Raw genomic sequence first — 27662 nt, forward strand, 5'->3', positions numbered from 1 at the left:
TTACCAATGAAATGATGAGACAGGTAATTCTTGAGCACTACTAGAATGCAAACTCCAAGAGAATGGAACTTAGTTTTGCTCACTACCATAGGCCTAGCACAGAATAGGTGCTCAATAAATATAACTGCTACATGAATGTTAAATGAATGGATGTCAGGAAGTAGGCTAGGTGATTTAAATTCAGGTCCTGTTGTTAAGGAGCACACAGTCTAGTGGAAGAAAAAAGATGTGTTCATATAAAGCTCTGGAGGACAAAGAGTACTAGGTACCAGGAGAGAGGGTAAGCGACACAGTACCAAGGAAGGAGTCCTGGGGAAGGAACAGGTGCTATAAGCTGGAAAGATCAGGGAAGTGGTCAGGCAGGAATTAACCCTGAAGCACAGGGGAAGGAAAGGAAATACGCGAAGCCAGAGCCCAAGGAATTTCAGGCAAAGGAAGCATAAAGCAAGGATATTCACTCCACTACAGGTTGAGTATCCCCTCTCCACAATGCTTGTGACCAGAAGCATTTTCAGATTTCAGATTTTTTTGGATTTGGGAATATTTCTGTTAAATCTTTACCAGTTGAGGGTGGCGCCTGTGGCTCAAAGGAGTAGGGTGCCAGCCCCATATGCCGGAGGTGGCGGGTTCAAACCCAGCCCTGGTCAAAAAACTGCAAAAAAAAAAAAAAAATCTTTACCAGTTGAGCATCCTAAAACTGAAAACCCCAAATCCAAAATATTCCAATGAGCATTTCCTCTTGAGCTTCAAGTCAGTGCTCAAAAAGTCTTAGATTTGCCAAGCTCATGCCTGTAATACCAGCACCGTGGGTGGCTGAGGTGGGAGGATTGCTTGAGCTCAGGAATTCAAGGTTTATCTGAGCGAGAGTGAGACACTGACTCAAGAAAAAAATTGAAAAACCCAGCTGGGTACCACGGGGAGCACCTGTAATGACAGCGACTTCAGAGGCTGAGGCAGCAGGATGCCCACAGCCCCAGTCTGAGGTTGCAGTGAGCTATGATGCCATTGCACTCTGCTCAGGGGCATAGGGTAGAACTCTTGTCTTGACAAAAAAAAAAAAAAAGTCTCAGATTTTGGAGCATTTCAGATTTTATACTTTCATTACTCAAATTTTATTTAAATTACCTTATTATAATAAATACTTACTAGCACCGGGAAAGCCAGGATAAAAAATTCCCTATTCTGGGCGGCGCCTGTGGCTCAAGGAGTAGGGCGCCGGTCCCATATGCCGGAGGTGGTGGGTTCAAACCCAGCCCTGGCCAAAAAAAAAAAAAAAAAAATTCCCTATTCTGGGGCGGTACCTGTGGCTCAGTGAGTGGCAGGTTCAAACCCAGCCCCCGCCAAACTGCAACAAAAAAATGGCCGGGCGTTGTGGCAGGCGCCTGTAGTCCCAGCTACTCAGGAGGCTGAGGTAAGAGAATCGCCTAGGCCCAGGAGTTGTAGGTTGCTGTGAACTGTGTGATGCCACGGCACTCTACAGAGGGTGATAAAGTGAGACTATCTCTACAAAAAAAAACAATTCCCGGGCGGCGCCTGTGGCTCAGTCGGTGGGGCGCTGGCCCCATATACCGAGGGTGGCGGGTTCAAACCCGGCCCCGGCCAAACTGCAACCAAAAAATAGCCGAGCGTTGTGGCGGGCGCCTGTAGTCCCAGCTACTTGGGAGGCTGAGGCAAGAGAATCGCTTAAGCCCAGGAGTTGGAGGTTGCTGTGAGCTGTGTGAGACCACGGCACTCTACCGAGGGCCATAAAGTGAGACTCTGTCTCTACAAAAAAAAACAAAAAAACAATTCCCTATTCTGGTGGCTCCCATAGCTCAGTAGGTAGGGCACCAGCCACATACACCAAGGCTAGCAAGTTCAAATCTGGCCTGGGCCAACTAAAGCAATAATGACAACTACGACAGAAAAACAGCCAGGCATTGCGGTGGGCACCTGTCGTCCCAGCTTTTTGGGAGGCTGAGGCAAGAGAATCGCTTAAGCCCAAGAGCTGGAGGTTGCTGTGAGCTGTGACACCACAGCACTCTACCTAGGGCAACAGTTTGAGACTCTGCCTCAAAAAAAAAAAAAAATTCCCTATTCTTAGGATGCTCAGTGTCTAGCTGTGAGCTCTAATAAGGTATGGAAATGGTAAGTCAAAGGGAATATGGTTGGAAAGGCAGGTTGGAGCTAGTTTATGGAGCACTTTGGACACTAAAATTAGTCAAAGCAGTTTAGACTTTAATACACAGATAACAAATGACCATTTTCCAAGATCAGTGTTGGGAAATTTATCTGCTAAAAATATGTAAAATTGGGTGGCATCTGTGGCTCAGTGGGTAGGGCGCTGGCCCCATATACCAAGGGTGGCGGGTTCGAACCTGGTCCAGGCCAAACTGCAACAAAAAATAGCCGGGCGTTGTGACAGGTGCCTGTAGTCCCAGCTACTCGGGAGGCTGAGGCAAGAGAATCACCTAAGCCCAGGAGTTGGAGGTTGCTGTGAGCTGTGACGTCACAGCACTCTACTGAGGGTGACAAAGTGAGACTCTGTCTCTAAAAAAAAAAAATGTAAAATCAACAGAGAGAGGTAGATGAGAGGAAGGCAGATTAATTAAAAGACAGTTAAGGCACTCAAGAGGCAGCAAGGACTTGAATAAAACACAGGGCCAAGGGGATGGGAATGAAAGGATTCTAATAAGTAGATGTGTGTGATAAATTTGCAAGACTTGGCAAAAGGCTACATAGGAAAGGGAAAAATTAAAGCTGTCCCAAAGGTTTGAAGCTGAAAGGAATCAGGAGGCTGGCAAAGGGGAGACTGGAGAAGGATCAGGATCTGATACATTCAGCTTGGAACATACTTGAACTTGAAATAGCAGCAGCACATCTAGGTGGAGAAATACAATGAACATTCAGAAAGGTGGGTGTGAAGGTCAAGCCTAGAATAAAGATTTGTAACCACCTCAGTAATACTAATAAATTAATATTATTGGCAACAGTGGTTACTATGTGAGAGGCACTATACCAGGTTCCTCATATGAGTAGGCTTTTTTTTTCTCATTTCTCCTTATCACAACCAGATAACATAAAACCGTCACTATTTTCATATTATACTTGAGAAAACAAGAGGCTCAGAAAAGGTAAGTAGTCACACGGCTTACCAAGCAGTAGAGCTGGGATTAGAATCTACCCAAACCAGGGGCAGGGCTCTTATCGCACCCTGTATCATCTGTCAGGGACAGAAAGGATCACTCAAGTCTTGAATTATTAGTCAAAAGACCAGTGAGAAATGCAAATTTAAAACAAAAGTGTCTACTTGTCTAACATCAATTTTTACTGGCTCTCTCTTTCAGCAATTCCTGTATGTCTTTTTTTAATCTATTTGTTCAAGATTCTCTAGAAAGAAGGTTCTATGCCAGGAATCTGCTGCATATGGCACCACATAGGCTAGAAATTAACCAAGCATATTTTTTTTTTTTTTTTTGGCCGGGGCTGGGTTTGAACCCACCACCTCCGGCATATGGGACCGGCGCCCTACTCCTTGAGCCACAGGCGCCGCCCAACCAAGCATATTTTTAAAAAAGACTGTGGACAAATCAGATCAGCATCCCAGCAACTGTTTTGTTTTAAAAAAAAATGTATTACTGTCAGTTACATCAATATGAGAGTTGAAGGATTCCATTGCTTAAATACAGTATTGAATAAAAAAATACCCATTTTGACAAATAATTTAATTTCTACAGAGCCAGCTTCAGACTTTTTCTGAAAGTATGAAATTTCTTTAACCAAAAAGTGAAATGCTTCATAATTCCATAACAGAAAAAAATGCATCTGAATAACATCTACTGAATACCCTGCCATAATTAAATTATTCTTGACCTTTTGACTACAAAATATAGGTATTCAAAGGTGTTCGTCTGCTGCGAACACTACCTGTTGGCATGTTTCATTTCTGAGTGCTCCACAATCAAAGGGTTAAGTAACTTTTCCACAATGGAATCACAGCCATACTCTGAACTATTTGATTCTCTGCTGTTATCCTCTTTGAAATACTTTTTCTTGTCAAATTTCTCCATTTTTAATAGTAGTCTGAGTTTTGCTTATTAGAAAGGCTGTTCCTCACTGCTGCAACAGTCCAAATCACAGTTAAGCGTTGAATTTGCGTCCTGCAAAAAGATACGTGACAATCCTAACCCCCATACCTGTGAATATGACTTTATTTGGGAATAGGGTCATTGCAGACATAATTAGTTAAGATGAGGTCATACTGAAATAGGGTGGGCCCTTAATCCAATATGATTAGTATCCTAATGAGAAAAGAAGAAAAACAGAGACAGAGACACGTGAGAGAACACCATGTAATAACAGAGGCAGAGACTGAATGAAGTGCTCTGGCTGCCACGTAAGGAGCACCAAGGATTGCAGGCAAACCACTAGAATTAAGGAAGAAGCAAGGAGGGGTTCCTCTTACAGCTTTCACAGGGAGCATGGCTCTGCTCATGCACCTTCTAGTCTCCAAACTGTGAGATAATAAATTTCTGCTGTTTTTAAGCCATCAATTTGTGGTACTTTGTGGTACATTGTCCCCTTAGTATTCATGGGTGATTGGTTCCAAGACTTCACACAAATACCAAAATCCACAGATGCTCAAGCCCTTTATTTAAAATGCATAGTTATTTCCCCATCATCTATACACCCTACTGTATACTTTAAATCAGTGGTTCTCAACCTTCCTAATGCCGCGATGTATTTTCATTGTTACAAAGGGGTCGCAACCCACAGGTTGAGAACTGCTGCTTTAAAATCTTCTATAGATTACAGTAGAACCTCTGTAAGTTGACCACCCAAGGAACTGTAACAAACTAGTCAACATACCAAGGTGGTCAACATAAGGAACTAGGCCTACTGTACTGACACATACATGTGGTACATGTTCAGTCTCTGAAAATTAGGCAACTTGAGGAGGTGGTCAATATAGGGAAGTGGTCAGCTATGGACGTTTTACTATACTCAAAATACCTACTGCAATCTAAGTGCCGTAAATAATTGTTATACTATATTGTTTTTATTTGTATTTTTTATTGTTACATTGTTATTTTTATTGGCTTTTTCCCAAATATTTTCAATCCATTGTTGGTTGAATCTGCAGATGCAGAACCCATATATACAGGGGGCCAATTGTACCACAGCCTTAAGCAAACTAACAGTGATCAATCCCATTCATGCCTCCCATAACTCAGACTTTTGTGAAGTTCTCCTGTGCAAAACTAGAAATAAGCTCCTTAACATGGAGCTGTATGTGATTAGAAAATAATAATATGAAATGTTAACACCAAATAATGTGTCAGTCTTTGTTCAGGAGGAAGATATTAACAACCCACCATCTGTGTGACATAGGTCTCAATTATTTTTCTAGAAGCAGTGAACAATATACCTCCCCATGGATAAACAGGTAAATAACCTTTTCCTGCACTGAGACTAGTTGGTTACATTTGAACAGTGGACAGTCTTTAAGCACCTATATACCTGGAACATTCGCATCTTCACCTCCATGGAAGTCTTCCCAACCCAGCTAACGTGGCCACTGAACTTAATGTCCTGTTCTGGACTTAAGCTTTTCTTACACAAATCTGCAAAACAGAAAATTAATCAGGGTCCAAATCATACCTCAAATTTTCTGTACTGTAAATGGACAATTTCATTTGAAATTATGGAAAATTCTACTACATATATTTCTTCAAAACTAAAATAACTTTTTGACATGCAAAAGAAATCTATACATATTTTTGAAAAATATAGACAATGCAAAGAATATAAAAAATAAAACTGGAATCATGCAAAAACCTTCTTCCTAATCATAATAAATATCGTGGTAGGGGTGGCGCCTGTGGCTCAGCTGGTAGGACGCCGGCCCCATATACCGAGGGTGGTGGGTTCAAACCCAGCCCGGGCCAAACTGCAACAAGAAAATAGCTGGGCGTTGTGGTTGATGCCTGTAATCCCAACTACTCGGGAGGCTGAGGCAAGAGAATCGCCTAAGCCCGGGAGTTGGAGGTTGCTATGAGCTGTGACACCTTATCAAGGGCAATAAAGTGAGACTCTGTCTCTAAAAAAAATAAAAATAAAAAATAAATATCGTGATACATAGCACTCTAGACATTTTCATATACCTATATATCATAAAGCTCCCCATAAAAGGAGAGTATTTCCTATAATCTCAATAATATCTTGTCATGACTAAGAATTCCAAGTAGGCATAAAAAATGTTAACACTTACCAATCTTGTCCACCAGGGCTGTAACTATTGATAAAGGAGACATCTCAACTGAATGAATTTTGGTGTGCATGTAACAAATAAGAACTGTAGGAAAAGAGAAAATAACCATTATTAATAAAGGAAAGCAAAATTATTTCTCAACATTTACAATTCTCTCCCTAAAATCCATAAGAAGTCTTATCTTGTTTTGAAGACTCAACCCCTAATAGTCCACTCACAATCTTATCCTAAGAATACTTATAAGAGTCTGAACATTAGCTATAAAATAAAGGAGAAAGAATTTTGAGACTATCACAAAAAAAGAAGATTTTTTAAAATTTTTATTTTTATTTTTACATATACACATGTTAATTGGGTTTCCATTTTGTTTGCCTTCACGAAATTAAAAAGACTTAAAATTTAATAACGATAACAATGTTTAGAAGATTTTACCTGTTTTTCATTTTAAGATGGAAGAACCTTGAATATGTTTCTAACTTGAGGGAAAAGTGAGGGTGAGAAAAGGTTTAGGATATGAGGAAAAAGCATAAGTGCTAACTCAGTTCCCTGAAGAAACAAATGGAACAGAATCAAATGAGCAGGTAAAAGGAACTGGCCAGCAACAGGAGGTAATGAGGAACAAAAGAGGGAAGTGGCAGGGAGTTTGTATATATATATATATATATATATATATATATATATGGATTTCTAAGTAAACCAAAGTCAAATACATAATTATAAACATCTGTATATGATCTTTAAACAGTCAGGGGCTGGTGGGTTCAAACCCGGCCTGGGCCTGCTTAACAACAATGACAACAAAACAAAAAAAATAGCCAGGTACTGTGGCGGGCACCTGTAGTCCCAGCTAGTTGGGAGGATGAGGCAAGAGAATTGCTACTGCTTAAGCCCAAGAGTTTGAGGTTGCTGTGAGCTGTGACGCCACAGCACTCTACCAAGGGTGATATAGTGAGACTCCGTCTCAAAAAAAAGGGGGGCAGGGGGGTTTTAGTGCCTGTAGGTCAAGTGGCTAAAGTGCCAGCCACATACACCAGAGCTAGCAGGTTTGAATCCAGCCCGGGCATGCCAAACAATGACAAGTACAAACAAAAAATAGCTGGGCATTGTGGTGGGCGCTTGTAGTCCCAGCTACTTGGGAGGCTGAGGCAAGAGAATTGCCTAAGCCTAGGAGTTGGAGGTTGTGTGAGCTGTTGACGCCACAGCACTCTACCAAGGGCGACAGCTTGAGGCTCTGTCTCAAAAAAAAAAAAAAGGAAAAGGAAAAAAGTTACTAGGTATAAACTTAACAAAGGACTTATGTCTGTATTTTAAAAATTATTAGGCTGGGTGCAGTGGCTCACACCCATAATCCTAAAACTTTAGAAGGCCAACACAATTGCTGGCACAACTGCTCAAGGATTGCTTGAGGCCAAGAATTTGAGACCAGCCTCAACAATCCAGCAAGACCTCCGTCTCTACAAAAGAAAGAAAGAAAAATTAGTCGGGTATGGTGGCATGTGCCTATAGTCCCAGTTAAGCAGAAAGCTGAGGCAAAAGGATCACCTGAACCCAGGAATTTGAGGCTGCAGTGAACTATGACGGTGCCACTGCACTCTCACTCTAGCCCAGGCAAAAGAGATCCCGTACCCAAAAAAAAGTTATCAGAGTCTTTCTTCAGACCCTTTCTCAACAGTTCAGTCCAAAAGTCATCAGATAAGAGTAGGCAAGGTAGCCACAGTAGAGTGTTGCAGCTCAAGCAGGGTGAAGAGAGCATCTGCATGGCAGAATGGCCTGGACTAGCGTGTTGGAGCCAAAGTAGAGTAAGGAGGACATCCATGCATGGGGGGTGAGTAATGGCCTAGTGCATCACAGCCTGAGCACAACGAGGAGTATGCCCCAGCAGAGGTGCACCCAGTGGAGGTACCAGAGCCCAAGTGAGGTGAGGGGAGAATTTATAAGGGGTTAGGAGTAGCAGCCACAGGAAACTTGTTACTACATACAGAGGAACTAATCCAACAAATAACTCTATTAAAGATAATGGAACCAGCTGGAGAATGTAATTGCAAATATGGAAAGGGAGGAAATAAGAATGAACCCTGTCTTATTGAACTGTAAGTGGGGCTACCAATGTGAACCCATGGTTTTCATATATGCATGGATTCAGAAAAAAAACAGATGTATTTATATGCATATAGATTTCCTAGCTCATGCACTGAGAGGGCCTGTGAGCAGTAATACCCAGGAACAACAACCACTCCCAACACACAGATCTTGGTTTCTAAATATATTTCTCCATTACAACAAACCAGGACCCCTTAAGAGATTCGGCTGATTCTAGGACTGAGGCAGGGAATGTACAAGATGAGCCAGGAATATCTTATTGTGCCAGAAAGTGAGGAAATGCTCAAAGAATAGTGGAGACACTTCAAAAAAACACAGAAGTTAGTCTGAAGGTAGTGGGATAGTCCCAGGATGATCTCAGCCTCAAAACAGATAGTAGTGCTCAGTTCAGCAGCATATATATTAAAATTGGATGATACAGAGATTAGCAATATAATTATTTTTTAGAAAAACAGATAATAGCAACATATTATAACCCATTCAACAGAATAAGCATCACTGAGTCCATATTAATTTTAAAATAATAAAGTGAAAGTCTTATAAAGAATGGGATATTTACAAGGTCTCAAAGTATTTCCCCAATGGTACTTCGAAGTACTTTCTTTTCTTCTCTCTCTCTTTTTTTTTTTTTTTGTAGAGACAGAGTCTCACTTTATGGCCCTCGGTAGAGTGCCGTGGCATCACACAGCTCACAGCAACCTCCAACTCCTGGGCTTAAGCGATTCTCTTGCCTCACCCTCCCAAGTAGCTGGGACTACAGGCGCCCGCCACAACGCCCAGCTATGTTTTTGGTTGCAGTTTGGCCGGGGCCGGGTTTGAACCCACCACCCTCGGTATATGGGGCCGGCGCCCTACTCACTGAGCCACAGGCGCCGCCCCTCTTTTTTTTTTTTTTTACCACAAGGTCTTGGTCTGTTACCTCACTGTAACCTCAAACTCCTGGGCTCGCACAATCCTCCTGCCTCAGTCTCTTGATAGCTGGGACTACAGGAGCACACCACCACACTGAGCTAATTTTTAAAATTTTTTGTTCAGATGAGGTCTCACCATGTTGCCTAGGTTGGTCTCGAACTCTCACGCTCAAGTAATCCTCCCACCTTGGCCTCCCAAAGTGCTGGGATTATAGGCATGAGCCACCATGCCTGGCCTCCTACAAGATACATAATTAATTACAAAGGGGAAAAAAGTAACTTTATGGTGACGAAGAATGGCAGACATCACCTTCATCAAGTAATCAAAATGTCTATCAACAGTAGTGTAACAAATCAAAATCATTTACCACTTGATAGGATAAGAACAGCCCTCTGATTGCATTAATGTACACAGCTATAGTTTAATAAAAAAGGAGAGAGAAAGAGAGAGAGAGAAAGAAAAAGAACAGCCCTTCTGTGACATTCCTGCCAAAGATGAATATCCTGAAGCTAATATGTACTAATGAGGAATAATCAGAAAAACCCAAATTGAGGGACAATCTATGAAAGAACCGCCCTGGAAACTTCTAAAGTGTCAAGGTCATGAAGGCTAAGAAAAGACTGAGGAACTATACTTGACATAAGAACTAAATGCAATATGTGATTCAGAACTAGATCTGTCTGTTATAAAGGATCATTGGCAAAAGATGAACTGGGCTTAAGGATTAGGCAATATATTTGTCAATTCCTGATTTTGATGGTTGCATTGTGGTTATGTAGGAGAATATCCTTGTTTGTAGGAAATATGTTAAAATATTTAGGGGTGATACAGCATAATGTCAGCAACTTAATCACACATGATTCAGGGAAGAACAATTCTTTATAATGCATTTGTAACTTTTCTATAGGCTTAAGACTCTTTTTAAAAAGTTATTAAGGAGGTGCCAGAGACATGGCGGAGTTGGACATTGGCCAGCACTGCCAGGTGGAGCACTGTTGGCAGCGAGATTTTCTTCCATTTATTTGTGATGGTTGTTCAGGAATATTTTGCCTTGAACACAGAAGCAAGGAGTCTCATGGTTGTCCTGAGGTGACTATAATCAATGAAAGACTGAAGACAGATAATCATAAATCTTACCCATGCTCATTCAAGGATTGTGCTGAAAAAGAACTTGTGGCAGTTCTATGTCCTTATTGTAAGAAAAACTTTTGCCTAAGACACCGTCATCAGTCTGATCATGAGTATGAAAAATGGGAAATCCCAAAGCCTCATATGGCCACCACTCAGAAACTTGTTAAAGACAGGAGAGACAACAAGTGAACGAGGGAAAGGTGCCAAAAACAGTCAAACAGCGGCAAAGGTTGCATTGATGAAATTAAAGATGCATGCTGATGGGGATAAGTCATTGCCTCAGACAGAAAGAATTTATTTTCAGATTTTCTTGCCTAAGGGCAGCAAAGAGAAGAGCAAAGCAATGTTCTTTTGCCACCAATGGAGCAGGGAGGGACATAGACTCTGCAGCCTCTCTCGCCAATCTTAAAAATGACAACAAACGAACAGCTAAGAAATTGAGGTTATGTCACAATACTTCAGGAGAAGCCTTACCCTTGGATCAAACTTTGGAAACCTGGATTGCTAAGGAGGATTGTCCCTTATATAATGGTGGAACTATTATCTTGGAATATCTTAATGATGAAGAATAATTTTTGAAAGATGTCGATTCTTACTTAGAGTAGTTGTTTAGTGACTCAAGCCAGAAATGAGAAGGCAACTTACACATACATTTTAAGTCAATATCTTGTTATATAAATACTATGATTTTCAAAAGTTGTGTTTTAGCTTATTTCCATTTTGTTACTTTTTACATTATCAGTTTTCTATTAAATTTGACTTTCTGTGTTTTAAAGTTTTAAAAAAAAAGTTATTAGAAAGAGGGATTATGGCCAGGCACAATGGCTCAAGCCTGTAATCCTAGCAATCTGGGAGGCCGAGGTAGGGCATTACTTGAGCTCAGGACCTTGAGACCAGCCCAAGCAAGAGTGAGACCCTGTTTCCACTAAAATAGAAAAATTAGCTGGGTGTTGTGGTGGGTGCGTGTAGTCCCAGCTACTTGGGAAGCTGAGGCATGAGGATTGCTTTAGCCCAAGGGTTTGAGGTTGCTATAAGCTTTGATGAAGCCATGGCACTCAATCCCAAGGCGACAAAGTGAGACTCTGTCTCAAAAAAAGGGGAAAAAAAAAAAGTAGTATTATTCAGATTGTAACTCCATTAAATAGGAAATTACATTTATAGGAAAAAATCATGACAATTCAGAAGTGGCAGACACCCTTCTTTTACTGCGCTTTTAGAATACCCTCATCTGTGCAGGTCAAAGAAAAAAAACCCTTTCTGGTCATAAAATTCAATATATAACTGTATCCATGAGAAAGAATACAAGTACCTCCTAAGCTGTCAAGATCCTCAAGAATCCTGCCAAACCTGTGAAATAAAGCAAACTTTGTGAATTACATGAATATCATGATCTCCACTCAAAAATAAATAACGAGCTTCAAGGTGATAAAAAATGTTCTAAAATTGACTGTGGTGATGGTTGCATAACTCTCAGAATATACTAAAAGCCATGACACTATACACTTTAATTGTACAGTGTATAAATTATATCTTAAAGCTTTTATTAAAAAGGAAAGAAAATAAGAACAAATAAATAAATAAAAATAGCACTGTGTTACCTTACAGTGTTTTGAACAGTCAAATACTTCTCTCGTAATTCAGGCTCACTGCCCAAAGGCAAGAGGACTTCGATGTAACTGTCCTTCATTGTCCTGGATGGCAGTCCTTTCTGTGACTCAGCCAAAAAACCGTGAAGTAATTTTCTTTCCTCCATTGTTTTCACATGGTCTCTGAAAAGACAGGATACAAGATTCCTAAAGCAAGAACTGTGTTATACCACAATTCCAGTGACACATAGGCCAGTCAGACACCATCAAAGGAGAAAAGAAAAATTCTGGACCTACTTCACCTTTTATTTCTTGCCTCACTTTCTACCCACCACCTGGTGAAATTGAACATTTCTGGTAACATTTCTTATGCTTAAAATGATATACCCAAATGAAGCATATATTCACCTTCATCAAAAAGTTTACTCAAATAGATTACTTGAAATCAAATTTAAAATCCACAGAGATGAACATAAAAATATATATATGGGCTAAAGAATGGCATGACCACTGTACACCATATTTCCATTTCTCACCTGACAGTTCTCTGATTCTCTGTGCCCCAGCTCTGTCTCTCTCTGCCTTCAATTTCAGGAAAAAGAGATAGAGAAAGAAAAGGACTATATCCAAAGGACATATGGAAGGCAGAATAAAAGGTAAAGAGGAAGAAAACATGAAAAGGAAACAAAAAGGAAAGAAAAAGAAGAGAGAGGTAGAAAGGATAAGAGACAAAGGAATAGGGAACTAAAATGTTGACAATAACATCAACTAAGACATCTTTCTAAGCTTAATTTATGAAGTATTAATGTCAAATGTTTACTCTACAAAAACTTACGAGATAGAGGAACCAGTTAAATGGTACCAGATAAATCCAGGATGTGGAACATTGTCAAGGGTTAGTCTCTTTAAAGTCAATTTCATGGGGGGAAGGATAACTGTCAATTATTCTTGATCAGGGGATACTAAAGAATAATAAGCAGCTGGCCCGGCACCTGTAGCTCAAGCGGCTAAGGCGCTAGCTACATACACCAGAGCTGGCGGGTTCAAATCCAGCCCAGGCCTACCAAACAACAATGACAACTACAACCAAAATATAGCCAGGCATTATGGTGGATGCCTGTAGTCCCAGCTACTTGGGAGGCTGAGGCAAGAGAATCACTTAAGCCAGGAGTTGGAGGTTGCTGTGAGCTGTGATGCCATGGCACTCTACCCAGGGCGACAGCTTGAGGCTCTGTCTCAAAAAGAAAAAAAAGGATAATAAGCAGCAGATGCAATATGCAATCCTTTATTGGATCTTGATATTTTTAAAACTATATAAACATTTTGGAAACAGTTGAGGGAATATGAATATGGGTGAGTAATATATTGCTGCTGGTTTTGCTATGTAAGAGGATGTCTTATTTGTTGGAGATACACAAAGGCTGAATTTGTTTTATAAAAAAATATACTGGGCCAAGTGTGGTGGATCATACCTATAATACTAGCATTCTGGAATGCTGAGTGGGGAGGATCATTTGAGCTCAGGAGTTCAAGATCAGCCTGAGCAAGTAAAACTCTATCTCTACTAAAAATAGAAAAATTAGCCAGTAAACGTCTGTAGCCCCAGCTACTTGAGAAGCTGAGGCAGAAGAATCACTTGAACTGAGAATCTAAGATTGCTGCAAGCCAGGCTGATACCATATAACTGTAGCCTGAGGGGAAAAAATGCATTTATTTATTAGAAACGCATGCTCTGAGGAGAAGGAGACAAAATGGCCGATTGGAGCCAGCTTTACACAGACACTCCCATCCAGAAGGAGAGTTAAAGGATAGAAGTTTAGCAAGTAAGCTGATGGTTTGGAGCTGAGCCAAGAAAGAAGACTGAAGAATACACATCACCCCTGCTGAGGCAAGCTGTGACCCCAAGGAAACAAACAATAGGTATAAAACCCATCACCAAGCAGATGGGAGTCCCCTCCCCCATGAGAACGACTTGCAGTATGCTTTCTACAAACAAGCGAGCAGAATTCAGATTTCCTCCTATTTTATCCCACAGGAGAGACCCTCTAAAAACTGGAACTCCTTCTCCAGAGAGGACCCACTAGTGTGCCATGGCACTTTCCCGCCACGCATAAAACTGAACATATGCTCTACCTGCAATTCTGAACTCCAAAAACTCCTCTCCACTCTCACCCCATGGTCTGGAAGCCTGTCCCCCATGGAATCAAGATTCTTGGGCATATTCTCGAGAGGTATGGACAGGGCACAGGCTATTACAAGTCTGTGCTGAATCAACGGCAAAGGTATAAAGCAGGGACTATGGAGCAAGGGAGCCATACAGGATAGGGAGAGACAGTGCCCTGTGGTGCAGCACAGCAGTGGCAACAGCAGGAATAATAGGGCTCACACCCCTGGTGATGTTTTAGAGAAACACTTCCCACCTCTCTTAGCAAGCAGAGGGAGCCGGGCCTCTGCTCTGGTGGTGGCCTCAGGTGGAACAGATCTGGGACAGAAACACAGGCCCCATGAGCAAAGGGGGGGCCAGGGTGGGGCGCAGCAGGGACGTGATAGAATCCTCATAAAAACAGAGGCAGAATACTCCCAGAGCGGGGCGGAGTCAGAATTGCTGCTTTTGTGAGCCCAAGATGCAACCGGCCCCCAGGGAAGGGCAATAACTGAGAGCCATTTGTGAGCTCTAACCATGCCCACCCCAACACAGTGTGCAGCAGAGACAGATACGCCAGCTCCATGAGAACTGGCACAGCGGCAGCAGCACAGGGCAGGGCTAAGTCGCAGTTTCTGTGAACTCAAACAGAACAGTGCCTGGATCGCAGGGAAATATAGCCAGGACAGAAACGCAAATTCTGCAAGAATCTAAGGGGCAGCAACATCAATCGTGGGTGGGGCTGGAACTGAGTGAAACTCCCTAGCCTCCACTAAGCACCCAAGGTAGACAGGCTTCAGCTCCCCCTGCTGGCTGGTGGAAGAGTGTGGTGGCCTGGCCAAGGAGACATAGATCTTCCAGCGATTCAGGCAGGCAAAAATCCCTGGCGCATCTGCTCACTGGAGAGAACCGGGTCACAGCCCTGCAGGGTTATCAGTGACTGTGCGTGACAGAGGTGCCAGGTGGGGAAGGAGACATCAACCTTCCCAGACTAGTTCATTCACTGGGTGGGCCCTTCTGACTCCACGGAGCACCAGAGCGAGTCATACTCAAGCTGCCAGAAGACCCCTGCTATCTAGATACTGGAGAGCTTTTGAACTCTCCCACTTCAGACTGGGTGCTAACTGGGACAAGTGATTTGGAACTCTTGACCTGGGCCAGTCACCTGAGGACCATCCAAGGTGGTACCCTGGATGTGTTGTTGTGGGAAGGTTTGATTTTCCTTTTCCAGTTGTTTCCCATGGGGGGGCGGGGTGTCTTGTTTGCTTGTATTTCTCCACAGCTGAGACTTCAACCCAGAGGTACTGATTCACTAGGATTGGACAGAGATCAACTGAAAACAAGACAGAACCACTTAGCCCCACCACACCAAGCAGGTCCACAGTGTTTCAGGCGGTAGTAACGTACAGGTCCTTTCCAAAGCTGTAGGGGAAAACCTGCAGTCACCAGTCCAAGTTCTTGGGAAAAGGGCTGGTTAATCACTACTCCAGGAGCCCCCAATCCAATTTCACCTTATCTGCTCATCTAGGCAAATGGTAAAAAATAATCATGGGGCAGAATCAGAAGAAAAACTCTGGCAACACAAATAATCAGAGTAGATCAACTCCCCCAGGAACGACAAGGCAGACACACAAGAAGATCCCATTCATAAAGAAATGGCTGAGATGTCAGAAATCAAATTCCGAATTTGGATTGCAAATAAGATTAACAGAAAGGAGGTAAAGTTGGAATTAGAAATTCAAGGAGCATTTCAAAAGTTGTCTCAAGAATTCAATGACAAAGACAAAATTACCAAAGATTTTGGCACATTGATGCAAGAAATTTCAGCCCTGAAAGATCTGGGAAATACAGTATAATCCCTCAGTAACAGAAGGGAACAGGCAGAAGAAAGGATTTCTGACATTGAAGACAAAGCTTTTGAACACTCCCAAAAGCTCAAAGAGGAAGAGAAGTGGAGAGCAAAAATGGATCATTATCTCAGAGAGCTCTGGGACAATTCAAAGAAAACTAATATTCGCCTTATAGGAATTCCTGAAGGCAATGAGGTTGCCTCGAAAGGCCCAAATGCTCTACTCCAAGAGATAATCATGGAGAACTTCCCAAACATGGCAAGAGATTCTGAAATAGGATAGCAGACAGCTTCAGAACCCCAGCATGACTCAACCCAAATAAAGCATCTCCCAAACACATTATAATTAACTTTGCCAAAGTTAATATGAAGGAGAAAATTCTACAAGCAGCCATATGTAAGAAAACCATAAACTACAAGGGGAAGAATATTAGAATGACTGCAGATCTCTCTGCTGAAAATTTTCAAGTTAGCAGAGGGTGGACATAGCCCTTAAATCTACTAAAACAAAATAATTCTCAGCCCAGGATCCGGTATCCAGCTAAAATAAGTTTCATTTATGATGGAGGAATTAAATACTTTAATGACATTCGCATGTTGAAGAAATTTGTCATAACTAAACCAGCTCTCTGGATATTCTCAGACCTATCCTCCATAATGCCCAGCACAATCCTCTACCACCAAAGTAAACTAACTCAGAAACTTTTGATCAAACTCCAATTTCTATAGTGGCAAAAGGATAAAAAATGTCCACTGGACTTTCGAAAAACTTGAGACCCAAAATAATACCAGGCTTATCAATATTCTCAATTAATGTGAATGGCTTAAATTGTCCTCTAAAGAGGTACAGGTTGGCTGACTGGATACAAAAACACAGGCCAGATATCTACTGCATACAAGAATCTCATCTTACCATAAAAGATAAATATAGACTCAGGGTGAAGGGATAGTCATCTAAAATTCAGGCAAATGGCAATCAGAAAAAAAGCAGGTGTTGCAATTTTATACGCAGATACAATAGGCTTTAAACAAACAAAAGTAAGGAAATATAAGGATTGTCACTCCTTATATTTGTTAAGGGTATCACTCAACATGATGAGATTTCAATTATTAACATTTATGCACCCAAACAGAATGCACCTCAATTTATAAGAGACACTCTAACAGACATGAGCAACTTGATTTCCTCTGGCACCATGATAGTCAGAGACATTAACACCCCTTTGGCAGTGTTGGATAGATCCTCCAATAAGAAACTAAGCAAAGAAATTTTAGACTTAAACTTAACCATTCAACAATTGGATTTAACAGACATCTACAGAACATTCCATCCTAACAAAACTGAATACACATTCTTCTCATCAGTCCATGGAACATTCTCCAAAATTCTCAGACCATCATGGAATAAAACTTGAACTCACCAATAACATGAATCTATATACTCATACAAAAACATGTAAACTAAATAACCTTATGCTGAATGATAGCTGGGTCATAGATGAGATTAAGAAGGAAATTACCAAATTTTTGGAACAAAACGATAATGAAGACACGAATTATCAGAACCTCTGGAATACTGCAAAGGCAGTCCTAAGAGGGAAATTTATAGCACTGCAAGCCTTCCTCAAGAGAACGGAAAGAGAGGAAGTTAACAATTTAATGGGACATCTCAAGCAACTGGAAAAGGAAGAACATTTCAATCCCAAAACCAACAGAAGAAAAGAAATAAGCAAAATTAGAGCAGAATTAAATGAAATTGAAAACAAAAGGATTATACAACAGATCAATAAATTAAAAAGTTGGTTTTTTGAAAAGGTCAATAAAATAGATAAACCTTTGGCTAACTTAACCAGGAATAAAAGAGTAAAATCTCTAATTTCATCAATCAGAAATGACAAAGATGAAATAACAACAGATTCCTCAGAAATTCAAAAAATCCTTAATGGGGCGGTGCCTGTGGCTCAGTGATTAGGGTGCCGGCCACATATACCAAGGGTGGCAGGTTCAAACCCAGCCAAACTGCAACAAAAAAATAGCCAGGCATTGTGGTGGGCACCTGTAGTCCCAGCTACTTGGGAGGCTGAGGGAAGAGAATTGCCTAAGCCCAAGAGCTGGAGGTTGCTGTGAGCTGTGACGTCATAGCACTCTACCGAGGGCAACAAAGTGAGACTCTGTTGCTAAGAACAAAAAAAGAAAGAAAAAAGTCCTTAATGAATATTACAAGAAACTCTTTTCTCAGAAATATGAAAATCTGAAGGAAATAGAACAATACTTGGAAGCACACCACCTTCCGAGACTTAGCCAGAATGAAGTGGAAATAATGAACAGACCTAAATCAAGCTCTGAAATATCATCAACTATCCAAAATATCCCCAAAAAGAAAACTCTGGGACAAGATGGCTTCACATCAGAATTCTACCTAACCTTTAAAGAGAAACCAGTACCTGTATCACTTACCCATTTCTAAAACATAGAAAAAGAAGGCATACCACCCAACACATTCTATGAAGCAAACATCACCTTGATCCCTAAACCAGGAAAAGACCCAACAAGAAAAGAATATTATAGACCAATATCTCTAATGAATATTGATGCAAAAATATTCAATAAGATACTAGCAAACAGAATCCAGTAACACATCAAACAAATTATAAACCATGACCAAGTTGGTTTTATCCCAGGGTCTCAAGGCTGGTTTGATACACATAAATCTATAAATATGATTCATCACATAAACAAACTAAAAAACAAAGACCATATGATTCTCTCATTTGATGCAGAAAAAGCTTTTGATAATATCCAGCATCCTCTGATGATAAGAACACTTAAGAAAATTGGTATAGAAAGGACATTTCTTAAAATGATAGAGGTCATCTACAGCAAACCCAGAGCGAATATTGTATCAAATGGAGTTAAATTGAAATCATTTCCACGCAGATCAAGAACCAGGCAAAGTTGCCCATTGTCTCCACTGCTTCTTAACATTGTAATGGAAGTCTTAGCCATTGCAATCAGGCAAGAAAAGTTGATCAAGGATATCCATATAGGGTCAGAGGAGATCAAACTTTCACTCTTCACAGATGATATGACTGTATATCTGGAAAACCACAGGGATTCAACTACAAAACTCTTAGAAGTGATCAAGGAATACAGCAACGTTTCAGGATACAAAATCAATATTCACAAATCTGTTGCCTTTATATATAACAACAATAGTCAAGCTGAAAAAACAGTTGAAGACTCTATTCCCTTTACAGTAGTGCCAAAGAAGATGAAATATCTGGGAGTTTACCTAACAAAGGACATGAAAGAGCTCTATAAAGAGAACTATGAAACTTTAAGAAAAGAAATAGCTGAAGATGTTAACAAATGGAAAACATACCAGGCTTGTGGCTGGGAAGAATCAACATTGTTAAAATGTCCATACTACCCAAAGAAATATACAATTTTAATGCAATCCCTATTAAAGCACCACTGTCATACTTTAAATACCTCAAAAAAATAATACTTCATTCTATATGGAATCAGAAAAAACCTCGAATAGCCAAGACATTACTCAGAAATAAAAACAAAGCAGGAGGAATCACACTACCAGACCTCAGATTATACTATAAATCGATAGTGATCAAAACAGCATGGTACTGGCACAAAAACAGAGAGGTATATGTATGGAACAGAATAGAGAACCAAGAGATGAATCCAGCCACTTAAGGTCATTTGATCTCTGATAAGCCAATTGAAAGCATTCAGTTGGGAAAAGACTCCCTATTTAACAAATAGGGCTGGGTGAACTGGCTGGCGACCTATATAAGACTGAAAGTAGACCCACACCTTTCACCATTAACTAAGATAGACTCTCACTGGATTAAAGATTTAAACTTAAGACATGAAACTATAAAAATACTAGAAGAAAGTGCAGGGAAAACACTTGAAGAAATCGGCCTTGGAGAACATTTTATGAGGAGGAACCCCCTGGGCAACTGAAGCAACACCAAAAATACATTACTGGGATCTGATAACATTAAAAAGCTCTGCACAGCCAAGAACACAGTAAGTAAAGCAAGCAAACAGCCCTCAGAATGGGAGAAGATATTTGCAGGTTAGGTCTCTGACAAAGGTTTAATAACCAGAATCCACAGAGAACTCAAACATATTAGCAAGGAAAGAACAAGTGATCCCATCTCAGTGTGGGCAAGGGACTTGAAGAGAAACTTCTCTGAAGAAGACAGGCACACGGCCTCCAGACACATGAAAAAATGCTCATCATCCTTAGTCATCAGAGAAATGCAAATCAAAACTACTTTGAGATATCATTTAACTCCAGTAAGATTAGCCCACATCACAAAATCCCGAAACCATAGATGGTGGGGTGGATGTGGAGAAAAGGGAACACCTTTGCACTGCTGGTGGGAATGCAAACTAATATATTCCTTTTGGAAAGACGTTTGGAGATCACTTAGGAATCTAAAAATAATCCTGCCATTCGATCTTTCAATTCCTCTGTTAGGTATAAATCCAGAGGACCAAAAATCACTTTATAAAAAAGATATTTGCACCAGAATGTTTATTGCAGCCCAATTTGTAATTGCTAAGTCATGGAAGAAGCCCAAGTGCCTGGCTCAGCTCCTGTAGCTCAAGTGGCTGGAGCGCTGGCCACATACATCAGATTCTGGTGGGTTCAAATCCAGCCCGGGCCTGCCAAACAGCAATGACAACAAACAAAAAATGGCTGGGTGTTGTGGCAGGTGCCTGTGGTCCCAGCTACTTGGGAGGCTGAGGCAGGCGAATTGCTTAAGCCCAGGAGTTGGACGTTGCTGTGAGCTGTGATGCCACAGCATTCTACCCAGTATGACAGCTTGATGCTCTGTCTCAGTAAAGAAAAAAAAAAAAAGAAGCCCAAGTGCCCATTGACCCACAAACGGATTAATAAATCATGTTATATGTACATCATGGAATATTATGCAGCCTTAAAAAAGATGGAGACTTTACCTCTTTCATGTTTACATGGATGGAGCTGGAACATATTCTTCTTAGCAAAGTATCTCAAGAATGGAAGAAAAAGTATACAATGTACTCGGCCCTACTATGAAGCTAAATTATAGCTTTTACATGAAGGCTATAACCCAACTATAGCAGAAGACTATGAGGAAAGGGCCAAGGAAGGGGAAGGGAGGGGGGAGGTTAGGGTGGAGGGAGAGATGGGTGGGGTGCATCTTAGAATGGGTATAGGCAAAACTTACTAAAGGCAGAATACAAATGTCTACATACAATAACTAAGAAAATGCCATGAAGGCTACGCTGAACAATTTGATGAGAATATTTCAGATTGTATATGAAACCAGCATATTGTACCCCTTGATTGCACTAATGTACACAGCTATGATTTAACAATAAATATATATATATATATATATCATATGTTTAACTAATCGGAGTAATTTAGTGTTTGACAGATAAAAGAAAACCTGGAGGTAAAAGCTATAACCATACTCTAGCCCAAGATGAAGGGGAAAGAGGAAAGGGAGGGGAAGGGAGGAGGTAGGATGGGTGGAGGGAGGGTAATTTGTGGGACCACACCTATGCTACATTTTACAAGGGTACATGTTAAATCTACTAAGGGTAGAATATAAATATCTTAACACAGTAACTAAGAAAATGCAATGAAGGCTATGTTAACCAGTTTGATAAAAGTATTTCAAATTGTATATAAAACCAGCACGTTGTACCTAATAATTGCATTAATGTACACAGCTATGATTTAATAATAAAAAAAAGTATCTTCCCCCCAAAAAAAAGAAAGAAAGAAATGCATGCTCTTAGGAGATAAGGGGATTTCCAGAAAAAAAAAGAAAGAAATGCTGAAGTGTCATTATGTCTATAATTTACTTAGAAAAAAGGCTCAGCATATATATATAGGCAAATGTGGCAAAATGTTAATAAGTATTGAGTCCAGGTGGTGGATACATAGGTATTCATTCTTCTTTTTAGTAAACCGAAATTTTTCATATATTTTAAAAATAAATCATTAGATAATTTCAATAACAAGAATAGATTATTGTATGTCTAGTGATCACTCATACTTTTTATTTTTATCTCATTTTAGCCTCACAATTCTGTGCACCAAGAAAGGTATGATCCTATTTTACAACAGGAAAATACTGAGAGAAAGCAAAACATATTATAGGAGACCTGGCTGATTTTTTAACTGACAAAGAAGCAATAAAGGAGTCAAACTGCATGAAACATAAAAACCAGAGACTTGGGTTCAAGTCCCAAACTCTTACACTTTATTTCTGAGTTTCAGTTTCATCGTGTGTAAAAAAGGAACGGGAACATATGCCATAAGCACATCACAAGTTTTGTTATAAGAATCTGTGAGATCATATACCTGAATGCACTTTGAAAAATGAAAAATATGTGTAAATCACATTATTTCTTGATAATTCATCAACTGATGAATATGTCGAAACACTGATCTTTTCCTCTAGTAACAAAACTTTTCAACCTTTCTCAAACACAAAGTTCACCATCCCTACAATGGGATTAACAACTGAGCATAAATACAGCCTAGCATAATACCTCAGGGATGAAAGAATGAACACAAAAGTGTATATACCTCCAGTTTGTAGATGCTCCTACTATCTCCCGCAATTTATCTCGAACTGAAATAAAAATAAAGAGGTCACTCCATGAAATGAAGAAATAAGAGAAATGTATGAGAATCATGGCAATGAGCTCAAGAACTATGAAAAGCAATTCATGCACTCAAAAGATTTAAAGATCCATGAATTTTCATTTAATGCCACAACAAACCCCTCAGAGAAAGGATCAGGACTCTACTCCCTAAAAATCTGAAACAATTGTTTTGTCTCCTTAGTGCAGAAAAGAATACCTGTGCAAATCACTACAGTTTATATAAACAAAAAAGGATAGCTTAAATTATACATCCAGTGGGATTGGATGAATGTCAGCAGACTAGTCCCTTTATGATGAACATATTATAAACAGATTCCCCACCTATCTCCTTATAGGCAGAATTAGATCAAATTACTTAATTCAGGTTCGGTGCCCATAGCACAGTGGTTATGGCACCAGCCACATACACCAAGGCTGGTGGGTTTCAACCCAGCCGGGGCCAAATGCAACAAAAAAATAGCCAGCTGTTGTGGTGGGCGCCTGTAGTCCTAGCTACTGAGAGGCTGAGGCAAGAGAATTGCTTAAGCCCAGGAGTTTGAGGTTGCTATGAGACTCTGTCTCAAAAAAAAAAAAATTACTTAATTTAGGGACCAAATATTAACATCCAGGCTCAGCGCTGCTTGCCCAGTGGATAGGACACCGGCCACATACACCAGGGCTAGCAGATTCGAACCCAGCTTGGACCTGCTACACAACAATGACAACTACAAAAAAAAAAAAAAAATAGCCAGGCATGTGGTGGGCACCTGTAGTCCCAGCTACTTGGGAGGCTGAGGCAAGAGAATCGCTTAAGCCCGAGTTGGAAATTGCTGTGAGCTGTGACCCCATGGCACTCTACGAGGGCAACAAAATGAGATTCTGTCTCAAAATAAATAAATAAAATAAAAGCAAATCCTAATATACAAATCTGAGTCTCATTATAATCGACTTCTTATATATTTCTACTCTAACTGTTATAAAAGTCTGAGCCAGAAAAATGAAGCAAAGCAAAGACTTAAATCAAGGTAAGGCAAAGAAAGCAATTTAATTTTAGTTAATGCCTACTGCCCAAAAATGCAACAGAAAGTTAGTGTTAACAAAAGTTAAGCACTTAAAAGAAAAGCTGATAACACTAATTACCACACACCATGATTCACATGTATAGGTGGATGTGCTATATGAATAAAGGGAAAATCAATTAGAGAATCAACAGTAATTCAAAACTAAAAAATAAACCTACAGTATTTCAAATAATGTGTTGAACTCACATTTTTTTCTAGTACATATTCCAGTTATGGGAAATTAACTATAGCCATCCTTGGTCTTTCAATAACTAACTGATCAAAACCAAATATATTAACAGGTACTTAAAAAAAAGTTGATTTTTCTATCAATTATGTATATACCACAAATTTGGTATATGCTCTAATTACAATTAAATCATAGAAAAATACAAAAAAATTAGCAATTTAATGGTGTTTCTGATTTTTAACTCCTAAGGTTCCTTGAATAAAAGAATGAACAAAAAGTACCCCTAACAGTACATAGACTACTGATGTTCACTGACATAAAATGATTATTACCAGTTTAGTCAGTGTAAGGAGAGAGGCAGGTGCTGAGGGCCAAGAAGGAAAGTAGAATTTTAAATTTTATTTACATATATTGCACACATGTGTATTTGGACCATTAAAAGAAATTACAGTTTTAATTATAAAGAATACTCCTAAATTGATAAAAGACAATCCATACTTTGCATATCACATTAGTAACTGAAATTAACTTTAAGTATGTATTAGCAGGGTCCCTCAAAAAAAACTAAAAGAAATTAGTCCCTAAAGCTCCTAAAAACAATCATTCAAAATCTGAATATGATTGCTACCCAAAGCTATTATACAGCTAGCTATCCTGGTCATTTTATAAATGAGATGTTTATGAAAGATCTTTATTTTTTTAAATATCTCTTTAATTTGCCTCATTTCGCCTGAACTATTGTTCTATATACCTCCCAAATAAAAGTAAAACAGGGTTTCCAAAAACTTGAAAATAAATAAAGTCTTATCAAATTTGTTATTAAAAATAAATAAATAAATAAAATAAAAGTAAAACGGGGTTTTTTACCACACAGGAACAAAAGGTAAACACCATGCTTGCCTTCACGAATGTGGAAGGTTCCCTGTTTCCTGGAGTCCTGGCATCCTTGATTCAGTCGTCTGCCAGGAGCAAGCAGCCCCTTGCTCAAGGTACAAACCCTATAAACAAGATAAAACGTACTTGTGATACCTCACTTAAAAGACTAGTCACCATAACTTTGATTCAAACTGTACGAAAGCAATTTATGTAACCAAAATGTTTGTACCCCCATAATATTCTGAGATTTTTTTATAAAACAAAAAAAGATAAAACACATTCAGAGTAGGTTCCATGGCTTCATCCATGGCAACCCCAAAGACCTACGCTCCCTCCCAGAGTGTTTGGCCATACCACACCCTCAGTATATATTGCTTTGTAGGCGTCTCTATAACTGTTTCACAAGTATATTTATATTTACATATGAGGCCACTCCATAAATTATCTCTCTAGAATAAATATTTCTTGAGAGCAGAAACCAATTACATAATTATCTACAAAATAAATAAAAGATATCAACCAGGTTTAATGGATTTATTCTAGCTCTATTTAATTAGCTTCAGAAGCCCAGAATCTATCTGGTAAACAAGTGAGCAAATTAACTATGAACATTTATTTTGTTCTTTATTATCACATAATAGTTCCTCAATAAATAAGATTAACCCAAATCCTCTTTGAACACTGAATTAGCCCTTTCCAGACTCAAAGAAAGTTATTTATTGGACTTGCACAAAAATTTTCCAGATCCCCAAAGGAATAAAATAAAAGCTATTTACCCAAATATGCCTAATCTATTGTCCCAAAATAAGTTGATTTTGGTTCACTAAGTGCTGACTCCTAACCACACAACATCGTGTTAGGGGTAACACACATACAATATTAACAAGCTAATACCTGAGCGCATGGTTGAAGAAGGAAAAGCATCGAATAGGTCAAGAACCCCAGATACTATCACTCATTCTAGCTCGTTACCAGTAAATTCTAACCAAATCCTAACTAGTAAATGAACCAAAAAAAAGTATCTTATTAGTTTTCTGTAAAGTCCAAGCTCCTATGGATTTCTCCTCTAATGACAGCATCCAGAGAAAGTCTCTCAGTATAAATATTTTATAAAATCTATATGTAGTTTTGACATTTGTGTGTAGCTAAAACAAATCCTTCTCCTTTTGCCAAGTTACCTAATCTAATAGCAAAGAATACATAAATATGAGCACATTCTTGCTGGCTAATTTAACACTTTAGTCATCCAGTCATTAAGTGGGCTGCAATATAATTCTTGCTGGTCCACTAAGACCAAAAAGCTTGCTAGAGGGTTCAGGGTTTGGGATCTGTGTTTATTCTTCAATCATGGCCTCGATCATTTATTTTGGCTTTATTTTCTCACAATATATTTTCCATTTCTGTACTTTTATACATAGGTTAGTATTTCAGTCTTCTTGCTCTTGACTATCCAATTTGCATTTTCTCAGAACATGATTTGAATCTTCCATTTTTTTTCACTATTTGATTTTATGTATTTTTGTAGGTTCAAATCCCTTACTGAAAGAAACAGAATATGTATTCCTTCATTCTGCCATCTCAGAAATTAGCATTCTGCAAATGAACATATCAAGTTTTAAAGAACATTCTGGATAGGTGGTGCCTATGGCTCAAGGAGTAGGGCACTGGCCCCATATACCAGGGATGGTGGGTTCAAGCCCAGCCCCAGCCAAAACTGCAAATAAAAAAAGAACATACTGGACAAAAAAACAATCCTTTCCATTGCTACCATTAACTAAAAGAGCAAAAAAAAAAATCATGCCCTCAATACATTAATTAGCAATTTTAACAGATGCATTAAATCTATCCAGTATAAGAAATGGGATCTGATTGTGAATGGCTAAACACTTTGAATACTCACCACAAACCAACGAAAGATACATAATTTATCTCACATATTTGAGTGACCACACATAGGGGGTTGGACAACTAAGTTCACAAACTCATCCTAAGAAAAAGTACTACATAACTCATTGCTGAGTATCACTACGGTCACTTTTGAAGCACTCCCCTTGGGAAGCTATCCACGACGCCAGTGCCTAGTCCACCCTTCAATGTTGGAACTCTTTTTCTGGAATGGCCATCACAGCTGTTGTCCTATAAGATCTAACAATAAAGTTCATGAACTCATCCTAGAAAAAATGCTTTGAAGGGTAGACTAGGCACTGGCATCAGTGCATAGCTTTCCAAAGGGAGCACTTTGAAGGTGACTTTAGTGATACTCAGCAATGATGTATGAAGCACTTTTTCTAGGATGAGTTCCCAAACTTAATTGTCCAACCTTGTTATGATAGCCCTGATGGCCATTCCAGAAAAAGAGTTCCAAAAATGCTTCGAAGGGTGGACTAGAATGCTGACGTCAGTGCATAGCTTTCCAAGGGAAGTACTTTGAAGGTGACAGTAGTGATATCCAGCAATGAGGTATGTAGCACTTTTTCTAGAATGAGTTCAAAAAACTTAATTGTCCAACCTGATATACTCGGGAATTTCTTTTTTGTTGCCCTAAGAAGTATAATAGCATTTTCTGAAGAGTAATGAAAACCATCCCATCCTGCCTGTGTGAGAGCCAGTATAGCACTGAGGTTAAGAGCTTTAACCATGCAGCTTGTTAACTGAGCGACCATGGGTAAGTTACCTAATCTCACTGAGCCTCAGTTTTCTTGACTATAAATAGAGGTAATAGGCTCAGCGCCCATAGCACAGTGGTTACGGCGTTGGCCACATACACCGAGGCCAGCGGGTTCAAACCCGGCCTGGGCCAGCTAAACAACAACAACTGCAACAACAACAAAAAAAAAAAAAATAGCCAGGCATTGTGGCAGGCACCTGTAGTCCCAGCTACTTGGGAGG

The 27662-nt window shown here is 39.7% G+C and overlaps 1 protein-coding gene and 1 pseudogene across 8 annotated transcripts in view; one reads left to right on the forward strand and one right to left on the reverse strand.

Moving 5' to 3' along the window:
* Positions 1-27662, reverse strand: part of ACOT9 (acyl-CoA thioesterase 9) — a 95012-nt gene that overhangs the window by 9696 nt on the left and 57654 nt on the right. For 6 of the 8 annotated variants that reach the window (XM_053581155.1, XM_053581153.1, XM_053581154.1 and 3 more), the window contains 6 exons: positions 24798-24895; positions 22588-22633; positions 11992-12162; positions 11703-11740; positions 6251-6334; positions 5500-5603 (listed from right to left, as the gene is read on the reverse strand). In XM_053581155.1, the coding sequence (XP_053437130.1) occupies positions 5500-5603; positions 6251-6334; positions 11703-11740; positions 11992-12146 (381 nt within the window). In that variant the 5' untranslated portion in view covers positions 12147-12162; positions 22588-22633; positions 24798-24895. Of the gene's footprint in view, positions 1-5499; positions 5604-6250; positions 6335-11702; positions 11741-11991; positions 12163-22587; positions 22634-23793; positions 23821-24797; positions 24896-27662 lie in introns of all 8 variants that reach the window. The other 2 variants (XM_053581156.1, XM_053581148.1) reach the window with 1 other exon arrangement.
* Positions 9744-11498, forward strand: LOC128578501 (AN1-type zinc finger protein 1-like; annotated as a pseudogene).

This window comes from Nycticebus coucang, chromosome X (genome assembly GCF_027406575.1).
Source record: "Nycticebus coucang isolate mNycCou1 chromosome X, mNycCou1.pri, whole genome shotgun sequence".
Lineage (NCBI taxonomy): Eukaryota > Metazoa > Chordata > Mammalia > Primates > Lorisidae > Nycticebus > Nycticebus coucang.